The 14,318-nt window shown below is 49.4% G+C and overlaps 1 protein-coding gene across 5 annotated transcripts in view; it reads left to right on the top strand.

Moving 5' to 3' along the window:
* The window catches only part of LOC101288959 (uncharacterized), a 61,779-nt gene that overhangs the window by 36,533 nt on the left and 10,928 nt on the right, over positions 1-14,318 (top strand). For 4 of the 5 annotated variants that reach the window (XM_049703318.1, XM_049703317.1, XM_049703316.1 and 1 more), the window contains 2 exons: positions 2,299-2,404; positions 4,754-4,843. In XM_049703318.1, the coding sequence (XP_049559275.1) occupies positions 2,299-2,404; positions 4,754-4,843 (196 nt within the window). The remainder of the gene's footprint in view (positions 1-2,298; positions 2,405-4,753; positions 4,844-14,318) is intronic. The other variant, XM_033412058.2, reaches the window with a different exon arrangement.

Genomic DNA, 14,318 nt, shown 5'->3' with positions numbered 1-14,318 from the left:
CACCGTGGCCAATGAGGCGTCTGCTCTGTCTCTGGAATTCTTAACAGGTGGGAGGGGAGTTTTTGGAGCGGCCCTGATGGGGAACCTTGGGGGCCCCAGGGAGAGGTCAGGGGAGGCACAGGGTGAGGATGCTCGCAAGAACACCTCTCCTATTAGTGCCTGCAGCAGTCCCAGGGAGAACTCTCTAGAAATCTTATTAGAAAAAAAAAAGTAAGAGTCACAGATTTTGCAAAGCAGTACAAAGATCATCCAGATTCACCAGTTGTTAACACGTTTTCTATTTGCATGTTTTCTCACATATATATCATATACATATACATTATATATAATATACATATGTATTCCTCAGTGTGTATGGCCTTAGAAATAGAATATTCTCTTTGGTAAGTGTGAGACTGTTGTAACATTTGGGCTTTTAACTCTTACATGCACTTTCATCTAATCTAATGTCCATATTCCTGGTTTGTTAGTTTAATACCTAATGTTTTTTTGACGTTCCTTTTCCTCTTACACAAGGTCTCGTCTAGGCTTCTTAGTAAGGTATCTTTAGTCTCTTTAAGCTGGAAAATCCCCTCAGCCCTTCTTTGCCTCTTACAACACTGACGATTTTGAAGATCAGAGTCACACCCTGCCCCGTATTGATGGCTTTTTATTTTGTTGTTTTTGTTGTTGTTTTGACCCATTCCCCCTAATGAGATTCAGGGTGAGCTATGATCTCTTCAATACCACCTAAGTGATGCCCTGTCCTTCTCAGGACATCACATCTAGATGCACATGAGGTCTTGCATGTGAGAAGGAATTCAGGTATAATTTTCTTGCTCTGCAACACAGTAATCACCAAGTAACTGCATGAGGCTACTTCAATGTAAATGAATCAATCTTAAAAAAAAATTCAAAACACGGTTTCTCAGCCGCTCAGGGCAGGTTTAAGTGGCCAGATGTGGCCAGTGCCTACCGCACTGGACAGTGCAGATACAGAATATTTCTATGGTCACAGAAGGGTCTGTCTCAGGACTGGGTTAGATCTCTTAGGTGATCAGAATTATCACAGAGCATAGCCCCCAGAAAGTGAGGATGTGGGCTTGGTGCTGTGAGACACTGAAGAAGCGCTTCAGACAGAGCATCTTATCAATGGCTCTTGGAGACTCCTGGCTCCTTGCATGGTCCTCTGGGCAGTTTGAGTCTCAGGGTGGCCAGTGCCCTGCCCGCAGGACACCCCCCTCTGCCTGGGGCAGATTAACCAGTCGGTTACTGATAATGTTAGATAAATGCTAACATTTCCTGGGCACTTTCCACCTGTCAGATATGGGGCTGAACACTTTAATGATCTTGTGTAACCTTCACCAGAGTCCAAGAAATAGGAACTAATATGATCCCCAATGTATAGGAGAGAAACCCAAGGCTCATGAGAGCTTTTTTAAGGTTGTTATTTCAAATTTTGTACATCATCAAGACTCAATGGCTGTTTTTATATTACACTCTTTTCATTCTCAGGATCCATATCTTCATAAAGTATTTCTTTTTTAAAAGAAAAACAACAAAGTGTATCTGTTCACATTTCTGCTCAAACTGCCCTTTTGCCAGAGAGCAGCTTGGCTTCATCTACTGCAGGAGCTGGCACAGAAAATTCTCTAGGTCAGGAGTGGGCAGACTCTGGCCATCCAGCCACAGCCTGTAGTGCAAATAAGGGCTCATTAGCACGGCCACGTCCATCCTTAGGTAGGGTCTGGGCTGCTTTCCTGCAAAGTCCAGTAGCTGTGACACAGCCTGTATGGTCCAGATAGGCTAAACTATTCGCCATGACATCCTTGACAACAAAGATGACTGATCTTGCTTTGAATAGATGCCAGACTGAAGTCAATACGGGTGAAAGTGTGAGAATGTTTAGAAAAAGGAGGGAAACTCTTGCACTACTGTGAGTGTGATACAGTATATAAAAGATATTTTGTGTTTGGGTCCAGTGTACACGCTACATACATGTCTTTCTAGGTGTGTGCGGCATATATCTCCTCATATTCAAATAAGAAGTTTAGAAACAGTACTTACCCTTATTACCTGCATAACTGATTCTCATTCTGTTAAAACCTGCCCATGGCGACCTCCTTAACTGGTTCCTCTAACGAATGAGGCCCCCGACCCTCCTCCCTAAAAATAAAATTGCAGCCAACACTCAGACACCTGTGCCGGTGTCAGAGACTGTTTTAACCACCTGACTTCTGTTTGGGGCCCGGGATGGGGGAGTGCTTTGCGTGACGCTGAGCCACTCAGCTCTGTTCATTCCTGTGAGTTTGTCCACAGATTCCCTGGACATCTTCGGAGCCAGCGCTACCCGGGCGCCAAGGACAAGCGCTGAGCAAGCCCGCCCGCTCCTGCCCAGCGGCCCAGACAGAAGCTGGGTCCGGAGGTCAGTCCCGAGGCCGCAGCTCTAAAGGGTCTGCGCCATCCGGACGGGGGCGCAGCGCGGGCCGGGGTCGGGGGGAGGGGAGAGGGGGAGGCCGGATGGCGCTGCGGGGTCCCTGCGGGGAGGGCGGGGCCGCCTGGCCAGGATGCGCCGGTGCGTTCGGGGCAATAGGGCTCAGGAGCTGCTGCCTAGGAGCCCCTGAGACCCGATGGTGCCCGCGGTGGGGCCCCTTGAGGAACCCGCGTCTCCCCTGAGGGCGGTCGGGATGCTCAGATCCTTGTGAGCCAAGGGGCGACTCCAGGTCCGAGGATTTCTGTGGCCACTGGGAGGAGGGAAGAGTGGAGGGGACAGAGGAGGCTGGGGTGTCAGTAGTAAGGGTGGCGGGGACTCCGTCCAGGACAGGTGGAGGAGGAGCCCGGGTCCTGGTCCTGAGGCTTTAGGGGGTAGGACGGGCAGACGGGGGACTCTGTAATTGGATGGAGGAGGCGGGAGGTATAGGGGTTGGTCTGCACACCTGAGAAGCCAGTTAGGTGTCAGGGGTTCGGTTATCTCACTGGCCGAATAAAAATATAGGAACATGACTTTGGGGGGAGCCCATAGAGCAGTTTTAGAGGAGGAGCGGGGAGTCCCTCCGGAAAGGTTTGGGGGTTCACTAAGAACGAATAACAAGGTTTGCAGAGAAGCGCGCTTGGAAAACAGCTTTTGAGCCTCCAGCGCCTCTGTGCGCCTGCGTGCTGCGGGTGGGGGCAGGGAGCCTGTTTGGGGCGCGCATCTTTGAGGGGCAGCCTCGGGAGATGGGCCCTGGGTGTCAACCAGAGGGAAATCGTGTGGGAGGGTGATGTGTAATTTCAGCTGGTGCATCTGCAGTTTTATGTGTCCCGAGTCTGTGTGTGTGTGTGTGTGTGTGCGTGCGTGTGCAGGATTGCCTGTGAATGGGGCGTTCACTACTGACAAGCAGGTCTGCCTGCTTGAGTAGTGGGGGTCTCAGATTTCCCTGGAGTGTGTCTGCAGATGTCGGTGTGTCGTTATGCCCTGGTTTCCTCAGTGTTCATCTGAAAATGTGCATTTCTCTGTGTGTGTACCTGGCCGGCTGGTCCCACTCTATGATGCACCTTAAATTTGCACGATTATGTGTGATAGTCTGTGATGGCTCTTAAGCATCTTAAAAAGGCTTCAAAGAAGAGGTTTGACGCTAAGTTACCAGATAGTGTGTTCTGAGTGTGTATTTAATCATATTTAATCCTCATGTTTAATCATTTATTTTCCTCATTTTCATGGACGGGAAAGCTGACAGCACAAGAGGTAAAAAACCCCTGAATCGGGGCTTGCCAGGTAAAACACAGGATGCATACTTCAATCTGAATTTAAGACAAATAATGAATTACCTTTTAGTATACGTATGTTCCAAATATTTCACGGGACTTGCCTATACTTAAACATAATTTAGAAAACTAAATAAAAAATGACTTTTTATGTAGACATGCCCCAGGCAGTGTTCGGATATGCTATACTAAAAAATGATTTGTGTATCTAAAATTCAAATCTCAGTTTGCTGTGTATTTGTTGTAATGTCTTTTTGTTATATCTGGCAAACTTAATCCTTGAGATCTCTTGACAAGTGACTGGCAGCCTGGAACACCCCCAGCCCACCCCTTCCAGACACACTGGTCCAAGCCCTGCCCAGGGTAAAGCTGGAGTGGAGGCAGGGTCCCAGGACCCCACAGCTGAGCCTGCTGCTAGGCACCCTTGCTGCAGTGCTGGCCCCTCCCCAGGGACTGTGGTGAGGTGTCTGTGGACCGGCCCCCTCGTCTTCACAGCCGTCCTGAGAGGCAATCACTTAAGCATCCTGTACCAGAAGGGGTCCCAAGGCCAGGGAAGCGAGGTCCTGGTCTGAACCATTTGGTCAAGCTGCAATGTAGCTTTAGGACAGCCCTGAAATACAGCACTGGGAATGCTAACCGTGAGTGCACTTATTTAGTGCCTGCCACATGCCAGACACCACAGGCCCTTTTGATATCCAGTTAACTGTTATTCACCTTCAGGGTCCCAGCTTTTTGTGTCAAGATATTTCTTCTTTTTCTTAAAGGGGCATAAACACCAGACCCATGATCCCTGCCCTTGCCCTTGCCAGGTGTCATGCCATATGCGCTCCCCAGATCATGCACTGGGCCTTGGAAGAACACTAGAGGCAGGCATTGCCAACACTCCCCTTGGATGTTGGGGACCTGGAGACTTGGGGAGGGGATGGAGCTGCCTGAGCCCATCTGACACCTGAGAGCAGTGCTGGGGTTCACACCCGGGCCATCTGGGTGCCCAGCCCAGGCACTGACTGCTCTGGTCTCCTGTCCATAGGGAGCACCTGTGGTGTCACGATGCTACCTCTCAGCACCATCGAGGGCCAGGAGACGGAGGAGGTGCAGACCAAGCCGCCGGAGAAAGGAGGTGAGACACACATGGGGTGGAAAACTGTGGACAGGTGGGAGTGGGGAGGGCCCCCTGGGGAGACCTGATGAGGAAGGGTTGACCCTGAAGACTGATCCCAACCCCAAATATCTCCCACTGGCTCTTCCTGGGAAGGGAGGGCCCTGAGGGGCACCCAGTATGGAACATCCCCGACATCCCCTCATGTCAGTGGGTCTTGTCTCTCCCCTGTTCAGAGCCTGCAGGGGTGTCTCTTGGGTCTCCTGAGAGCTGGAATCAATCTGGGCTCCTTTCTGTGATCCGGTCACCTGCCTGGACTGGCCCTGCATCCAGTTGCCAGGTCTAGGGGCTACGAGGTCATTTGTTTGGGATATGATGGAGGCCTGACCCAAGGATTTAGCTGAGGGGATGGGCAAGAGTGGGGTAGGTTGTGGACCCTGCTGGTGGCTTGGTCTCATGAGTGAGGGATTCTGGGTCTGTTGTGATGCTTCCTTTCTGAAACGTCTTACTTTGCAATAATTTTATATTCACAAGAAGTTGCCATAATAGCACATAGAAGTTCCATGGACACTTCATCCCATTTCCCCCAGTATCTTTATTTTATATGATGATACTACAACATCAAAACTAGCCCATGGATATTCATACAATCCGTGTGTGTTTCTACTTGTATTTCATCACATCTATAGCTGTGTGTAACCATCATACAAAACAAGATACAGGCCGCTTTTTTAGCTACCTACTCCCTTACCAGAGGTAGCTACTTTCCAGCTTCTTGTCCAATCTTCCAGAATGTTCTATGCTCACTCATACAGACAAGGATGTGTATCTGTTACTATGTATTTATGTCTGATGCACTGTGTGTACTCTATATGCCACTGCCGGTTCCTCTTTTGTCTTCTTTCATTTAATTCTGATCTGACACTTGGTATCTTCCAGTCCCAGTCCCAGTGCTTTCCAAGCACCCAATCACTCATGCTTCACAACTCTGTGAGGTAAGGACAGTGATTGCCCCCCTTTGCAGATGGGAAATCTGAGGGGTGACAGGGATGAATGATTAGCTCATGCTGGGATTTGAAGCGTTTGGCCTCGGGGTCTTTGACCTTAAGCTCTGTGTCCCCTGTCCATCTTGGGGACTCTTCCCCACAAGATGACAAGTTTGTGTTCCAGCTATCTGGCATTCCATGGTCTGTCTGTCCTGTCCTGTAGTTTATTTAACCTGGTTCGTACAGGTGGCCATTCGGGTTATTCCCAGTCTTTGAGGAAGACAATAAATGCAAGTAGAGATAAGATTATAGTTGGGTCATATTGCACACAGGGGAATATACCCTGGACAATATGTTTAAAAGGGGGAATGGCTGCATCAAAGGAGGATGTGCATTTGTAATTTGGTGAGTTTGACTGAATGGTCCTCGGTAGAGAGGCGGATTTCCATTCCCAGCAGGAGTGTAGGAGTTTCTAAGAAAATATCTGGATTTGTTGGTAGCTTTGAAATATCAGGAGACTTCACTCTAAATCAAGACATCTGTCTTCTGTGGGGAAACTAGACAATTTTCTAGAGGGGCATCCCCACAGGCAGCTGCATATCAGCTGTCCCTTCCTCCTGGACACGGGCTCCCCAGGGTGCTACCATCTCCAGAGACCCTGTTGTCTTACCTCAGCCCCTTCACTCACTGACATTCCCTCTCTGTTCCCTGTGGGCCTTCGGGATGCAATTTGATGCATGTCTGCAGGCGCTGCTGTGCAACCTCCAGCAAGTGTCCTAACCTCTGTGCCTTGGTTTCCTCATCTCTAAAGTGGGATGATAGTAGCCATCTCAGAGTTATTATGAACAATCAATTAAGCTAGGATGCATAAAATACTTAAAAGAGTGCCTGACACATAGCAAGCACTCAACACATGTTAGTTCTTGTCAATGATTTTATGATGAAGATATTATTATTGAGTTTCTCAAGCCTCAGAGGGCAAAATGGCCTCATGCCTCTTTCCTCCTCTCTCAGCCCTGCTTTCTGAGAACCCTGATGAACCACGAAAGAAGTCCACTGGAATGAAGGGAAGACTGTCATTCAGAGTCCTGCCGATCTGTCCCATGGTAAGCCTGCCCGTTTCCTCCCTTCAATCAGAAGCCCCTGGATTCTGAGAGCTCAGGCACATCTGCCAGCCTCTGCCCAGCAGAGACCCTTGGGTGGCTGGATGCCCCTGTGCCCCCAGGGATGTGGCCCCATCCTCTGGGGGATGGTTTTCCTTGAGGATGCTGCCTTCTTTCCTGCCTCCTTTTCTTTCCTAATTCCTGCCTCTGCTCCAATGTCACCTCCTCCATGAAGCCTCCCTTGGACACTTCCTCCCCATCTGGATCTAACCCCCTGCCTTGCTGAATTTTTTTCAGAGTAATTATTGCTACCTGAGAGAATACCTTCTATCTGTGTGTTCATCATCTGTCTTCCCTACTAGAGTAGTTCTGTGGGGGGGGGGGCAGGACCCTGCTCTGTTGTTCAATGACATATCCCTGTGCATAGAACAGATGTAACCAGCGGTAGGCACTGTACACAGGTGGGCTGATTAATTGGAGGAATGAATTAAGGAACGGTCCCTGCTGAGGCAGGCTGCTATGAATTTGTCCACCTGGACACCATTCCTCCTTCTTCTGCTAACACCTTTGATTTTTCTTGGGGGACCACCTGTCTCTATGCACCTTGGATGGATCTGATCCCATCCTCAGACCAGCTCCAGGTATGCCCCTGACCAATCAGAGCCGGCAATGCCAAGGTTCCCCATGATTGGTTCCCGGCAGGGCACGTTGACTCAACCTTGGCCAATAAGGCATGTGCTCTGTCTCTGGGATTCTTAACAGGCAGGAGCGGAGCTTGGAGAGGCCCTGATGGGGAACCAGTGGGGCCACGGGGAGAGGTCAGGGGAGGCACAGGGTCAGGATGCTCGCAAGAACGCCTTTCCTATTAGAGCCTGCATAGTAATGTATCTTTAGTCTCTTTAAGCTGGAAAATCCCCTCAGTCTTTCTTTGCCTCTTATGACACTGATGAGTCTGAAGATCAGAGTCACACCTTGTACAATGTTGATTGCTTTTTTGGTTCTGTTTTGTTTCATTTCTTTGCTTGTTTGTTTTTTATGCTGTCCCTCTAATGACATTCAGGATAAGCTATGATCTCTGGAATACCACCTAAGTGATGCCCTGTCATTATCAGAACATCACATCTAGATGCACCCTAGGTCTGTCTGCCATCGTTGGTGATACGAATTTTGCTCCACTCAGCTGAGATGCTTGTCCCTTTTCTCCACTGAATACTTTTGATTTTCGTTTTCCCCATGCAACTAACTAATGAGATATCAGTGGGGCGACACTGTAGATGAACCAAGTAATCTAGAAAGAGAGAGCATTCTGATTGGTTCATTTCAGGTCCTGTGCTCACCAATGAACAAATCATCAGCTTACGAGATGAGAACCCTAAATCTCTCAACCTGGGCCACATGCCCATGGGCAGTAGAAGTTCCCTACCTTTCCCCAACCACAAGAACAGAAGTATGGGATGAGGCAGCTATTCTCAACCAAAGGCAGTTTATCCCCCAGGGGACACCTTCAGTTTCTGAAAAATTTTTCTTTGTCACAGCTAAAGGGATGGTGCTGCTGGCACCTGGTGGTAGAGGCCAGAGATGACGCTTAACATCCTGCAATGTACAGGATGCCCCCCCTGACTACAAAGAATGATCTGACCCCAAAATGTCATTACTGTGACACTAATGTTCTCTTCTTTCTTCTCTGTTCTCTTTCCTTCCAGCCAAGTGTTTGCTTTACCTATTACTTGGAACCGGATGACTCTGACTCTGATTCCCAATTTCCTCCTGAACCTTTGAAACCTGACCCAAATTGCACCTTCGTTCCTCTGCCTGTGTTAGAGTTTCATGAAATCAAGGTGTGTGAATGTCCCCTGTGCTGTCTCAGCTTTGTCACTGCTTCCTAATACCTGAGCTCCCTCTGCTTCCTGCTCTTGACTCAGCACCCTGGAATCATGCATGCTGGGCTACTGTGATGTAAAGTCCCCAAATACAGCTGCTTAAATAAACCGAACTTGATGTCTCTCTCATGATTGTGGTCTGTGTGTAAAACTCCCCCAGCCGGCGTATTGCATTCCCGTAGAGTTGGGCAGCCAAGTTCCTTTGACCTTGGTACTCTGTGCCATGTGGCTGGAGAGGGCTCACCCCCACATCCCATCCACATTGTGGCTCAGGGGAAGGGGAGGAGGATGAGGGAAGGGGAAGACACACTTTAGTCCTTCAGAGGACAACTCCTACAAGATGCCAAGATCACTTTTCCTCAAACCTCATTGGCCAGAGCATAGTCACATGACCACATCTAACTGCAAGAGATCCTGGGAAGTGCAGTCCTTAGCTGGGCAATCCTGTGTCACCTACTAGCTTCTATTATTACAGCAAAGGAGAATGGATATTGTGTCCACCGCTGACCAGGTCTCTTATGTTAATTTAGCCCTGACACCAGGCTGTGATGAATACATGAGTGAATAAATGTACTCTTCAATACTGTATCTCTCTCCCATTGACTAGGATCTCCTCCATTTTTACACACATATTTAGAATGATGAACCTTCGAGCACTGACCATGTGGTAGGCACTGAGCTAATGTCTTTACACATTTTGATCCACTTAATTCTCACAACCATATGGCTGGTTCTGTTATTATCCATCTTTCCAAGAGAAGAGAACAGAGGCACAGAGAGTTCATGTCACTTGCTTCAGGTCACACAGATCACAAGTAGCCAAGCCAAGATTCACACCCAGGCAGGCTGGCTCCAGAGTCTCTGCCCTTAACCATCATGGTAATAACCTCACACATGCGGACACTGGGACTTTCCCAGATGGTCGCACAACTGTGAGTGGAAGAGCATCTTCCAACATTCATACCTTCCAAGATTCATAGCGTCCATTCACTTACCTCTTCAGATATTGCGTAAATACTCGGAATATGCATGTAGACTTATGTTTAGACACAGTAATGCCACTTAACTGCAACAACAACAAAATCCACAGAAATTGTCGATTGAAGTAAAAATGCACAATGTGAGAGCTGTGAGTTTCAGTTTATTTGGGGACTTACTGAGGACTATAGCCCAAGAAGCAGCCTGTCAGAGAGCTCTGAGGAACTGCTCCAAAAGGTAGGTAGGAGGTCAGTTTCTGTGTGATTTTGGAGAAGCGGTCCATGCAGTCAAGTACACACCTCATTACAAGGCTACTGTTGGTTGGGATGAACGGACATATCAGTTAATGTATTTAGTGCTTTTCTAAGTATGGGAGAATCAAAGAATCTTGGGTCATATTATTTTCTCCTGAACATATCTAATGTCTGAGGTGTAACCAAACCCAGGTTTGGCCACTTACCGCTCATAAGCTAATAGTTCAAGAGGCAAGTGTCAATAGAAAGGAAAGGTGCTTTAATCAGGAAAGCCAACAATCTGGGGAGATGGTGGACTCATGTCCAGGGACCAACTCCAAAGATTCTGCTCAGCCTTGACAGTTTTTAAAGGGAAAAATGGAGGAATCTCAGTGAATCATCGAGGCAGGAGGTTGGGTTCTGCATCATTCTCCATTGCATGCGGAACTGGCTGAGTCTCTCTTCAGATGTTATCTTGCCCGCATGATCTGCCGGCAGGATTGCTTAGGGGCGCTATTGGGGGTAGAGAGCCAGTCATACTTCTTTTTATCTAGGAAAACAATCGACAGGTTAGACAAGGCATGATGTGCATTCAGGAGAGAAGAAGTCAGGAGTGGGTTTCAATTGCTTAGTGATCTCATTCCTCTGATTAGGTTCTTTTAAGGTTAGAGGGGAACAGAAATGGACAAACAGGAAAGGGCCAAGAAAGCTGCATTCAGAGGGACCTTTCTGCCACTTTCCCCAGAGCACAGAGTGCCTCACCCGGGTCTTCACCCTGAATTCCTTTCAGGGTGAACTGTAGGTGGTATGGAATGGTGGGCAGCATCCTTTAGTTGGCAAACTTCAGGAGCAAAGCCACAAGGGGTCGTGGAGGTGTCTCTGCTGAGGTTTCTGGGCTCCTCCAGATGCCTGGTGGACGCTGGTCCTCAGCTCACCCAGGCTGGCTTCTCTTGGGGCACTGGGGAGACCTGGCCCTGCTCCAAGTATCTTTCATCCTCCAGCAGACTTGCCTGGTCATGTTCATCCTCATGGCAGGGGTAAAGATGCAAGAGAGAAACAAATACCAGTTTCACAAGTACTTTTCAAGCTTCTGCTTGAATCACATTTTACCCGCATCCCTTTGGCCAAAGCAAGTTCCATGGCCAAGTGCAGATTCAGAAGAGGAGGGCACTGCACACTTAGGGGGCAACAGGTTTGGACATGGCGGAGGGTGGAAAACTGGGGCCATGTTTGCAACCTACCACAAGGCAGGATTGTGATCATATCCCCAACCTGCATCGGCTCCCACCTGTTAGAACACAAGAGGATTCACCAGCCAGGCACCTGGGAGGGAAGCCAGGAATGTGGGAGAACCTTCACCTGCCAGGTGGCCCTTCTCAAGCGTCAGAAAAGTCTCTGGGAGGATATGTTACCAGTGTGAGGGATGAGGAAAGACTTCCTGCGTATGCCAAGTGTTCAGAGTCATCAGAGCATGCCTCCCAGATAGAAACCCTACAGGTGTCCTGAGTATGGGAAAGCTTTCCCCAAGACCCACCTCCTAATAATCACGGGAAATTCCACACGGCAGGGAAGCCATGTGCATGCACCAAAGGTGGGGTCCTTCGGGCAGGTCTCCTCCCTGACGCACCACCAGAAAATTCATGTTGGAAAAGACTGTAAACTCTCCCAGTGTGAAAGCGCCTTTAGCTGGGATGCATGCAAAACCCCCCACTGCAGGTAAAATGAGGGAACCTATGTGGGTGGAATTTTCCTTCATTTCTCCTCAGAAGTTTTCTGGTAGAGCAGACGTTCTCATTTGGGGTGATACTCCACTGCCCCCTCCTGGAATTTCCCTGCAAGTCTGGGGATATTTCTGGTTGTCCAAAATTGGTGTTGCTACTAAGCTGTAATCGGTAGAGACCAAGGATCCTCTAAACATGGTGCAATTCACCAGAAAACCCCCTGCACAGAGAATGTTCCGGCTCCAAATGTCAATGTCAATAGTATCATTACAGAGAATTGCATTTGAGAAGGAATTCAGGTATAATTTTCTTGCTCTCCAACACAGTAATCACTAACCAGCTGCATGAGACTACTTCAGTGTAAACGAATCAATCTTATATAACATTCGAAACAGAGTTTCTCAGCTGCTCCAGGAATGATTCAGTGGCCAAACGTGGCCAGTGGCTACGGCACTGGGCAGTGCAGATACAGAAAATTTCCAAAGTCACAGAATGGTCTGTCTCAGGACTGCTTTAAATCTCATAGGCTATCAGAATTATCACAAAGTGTAGCCCCCAGAAAGTGAGGATGTGGGCTTGGTACTGTGAGAGACTGAAGAAGAACAGCCAGACGGAGCATCTTATCAATGGCTCTTGGAGTCTCCTGGCTCCATGCACGGTCCTCTGGGCAGTTTGAGTCTCAGGGTGGTCAGTGCCCTGCCCGCAGGACAACCCCTCTGCCTGGGGCAGATTAACCAGTCGGTTACTGACAATGTTGGATAAATGCTAACATTTCCTGGGCACTTTCCACCTGTCAGTTATGGTGCTGAGCATAGAAGATCTTATGTAACCTTCACCGGAGTCCTATGAAATAGGAACTAATATGATCCCCAATTTGTAGGAGAGAAACCCGAGGCTTATGAGAGGTGTTTTTAAAGCTTGTTATTTCAACTTTTGCACATATATCAAGAATCTATTCTTATTTTTATATTACACTCTTTCAATTCACAGGATTCAAATTTTCATAAAATATATTTTTTAAAGTATATATGTTCGCATTTCTGTCCAAACAACACTTTTTACAGGAACTTCTTGGCTTTGTCTACTCCAGGGTCTGGCACAAAATATTCTCTAGGTCAGGGATGGGCAGACTCTGGTCATCCAGCCCACAGCCTGTTGTGTAAATAAGGGCTCTTGCCACAAGTACACCCATTCCTCACCTAACGTCTGGGCTGCTTTCATGCAAAGTGGAGTAGCTGCTACACAGACCCGATGGCCCAGAATTCTAAAGTATTTGCCATGACATCCTTGACAAGAAAGGTGACTGACCTTGCTTCGTATAGATGCCAAACTGAAATCAATACGGGTGGAGGTGTGAGAATGGTTAGAAAAAGGAGGGAAAATCGTGAACTATTGGGACTGTGATGCACAGTGTAAAAGATATTTTGTGTTTGAGTCCAGGGCACAGGCTGCATACATGTGTTCCTCCGTGTGTGGCGTGTGTTTGTTCATATTCGAAGAACAAGTTTAGAAATACTACGTACTCTTATTTCCTGCACAAGTAATTCTCAACCACTAAAAACCCTGCCCAGGGCGACCTTCTAAATTGCTTTCCCTAACGAACGAAGACGAAGAGGCCCCCGACCCTCCCCACTATTAACGGAATCGCAGCGAACACGCTGACGCCTGTGCTGGTGTCAGAGACAGTTTTAACCACCTGACTTGTGTTTGCGGGCGGGGGTTGGGGGGTGTGCGTGTCGCTGAGCAGCTCAGCCCTGTTCATTCGCGCGAGTTTGTCCACCGCGTCTCCGGGCATCTCCGGAGCCAGCTCTGCGCGGGCGCCAAGGACAAGCACTGAGCAAGCCTGCCCGCTCCTGCCCAGCGGCCCAGCCAGAAGCCGGGTCCGGAGGTCAGTCCCGCGGCTGCAGCTCTGAAGGGTCTGCGCCATGCGGCGGGGGCGCAGCGCGGGGCGGGGGTCGGCGGGATGGTGCCGCGGGGTCTCCGCGGGGAGGGCGGCTCTCCCAGGCAGGATGCGCGGGTGAATTCTGGGGAGTGGGGTGCAGGAGCTGCTGCCTAGGAGCCCCTGAGACCCGATGGTGCCCGCGGTGGGGCCCCTTGAGGAACCCGCGTCTCCCCTGAGGGCGGTCGGGATGCTCAGGTCCCCGTGAGCCGCAGGGCGACTCCACGTCCGAGGATTTCTCTGGCCACTAGCTGGAGAGGAGACTGGAGGGGACAGAGGAGGCTGGGGTGTCAGTAGTAGGGGTGGCGGGGACTCCGTCCAGGACAGGTGGAGGAGGAGCCCGGGTCCTGGTGTTGAGGTTTTAGGGGGCAGGACGGGCAGACGGGGGACTCTGTAGTTGGATGGAGGAGGCGGGAGGAACAGGTTTGCTCTGCACACCAGAGAGGCCGGTCGGGTATCGGGGGTCAGGTAACGTACTGGCCAAGTAGAAAATCGGAAAATGGTACTGCAGGGAGTCCAGAGGGTCGTTTGAGGGATGAGGAGCGGGGAGCCCCTCCGGTTGTGTTTGGGGGTTCGCTGAGACGCACAAGAGGTTTGCAGATGAGAAGGGCCTTTGGAAAACAGCTTTTGAGCCGCCAGCGCCTCTGTGCGCCTGC

This window comes from Orcinus orca, chromosome 20, assembly GCF_937001465.1.
Source record: "Orcinus orca chromosome 20, mOrcOrc1.1, whole genome shotgun sequence".
Taxonomy (NCBI): domain Eukaryota; kingdom Metazoa; phylum Chordata; class Mammalia; order Artiodactyla; family Delphinidae; genus Orcinus; species Orcinus orca.
This window is presented reverse-complemented; position numbering and strand designations above follow the sequence as displayed.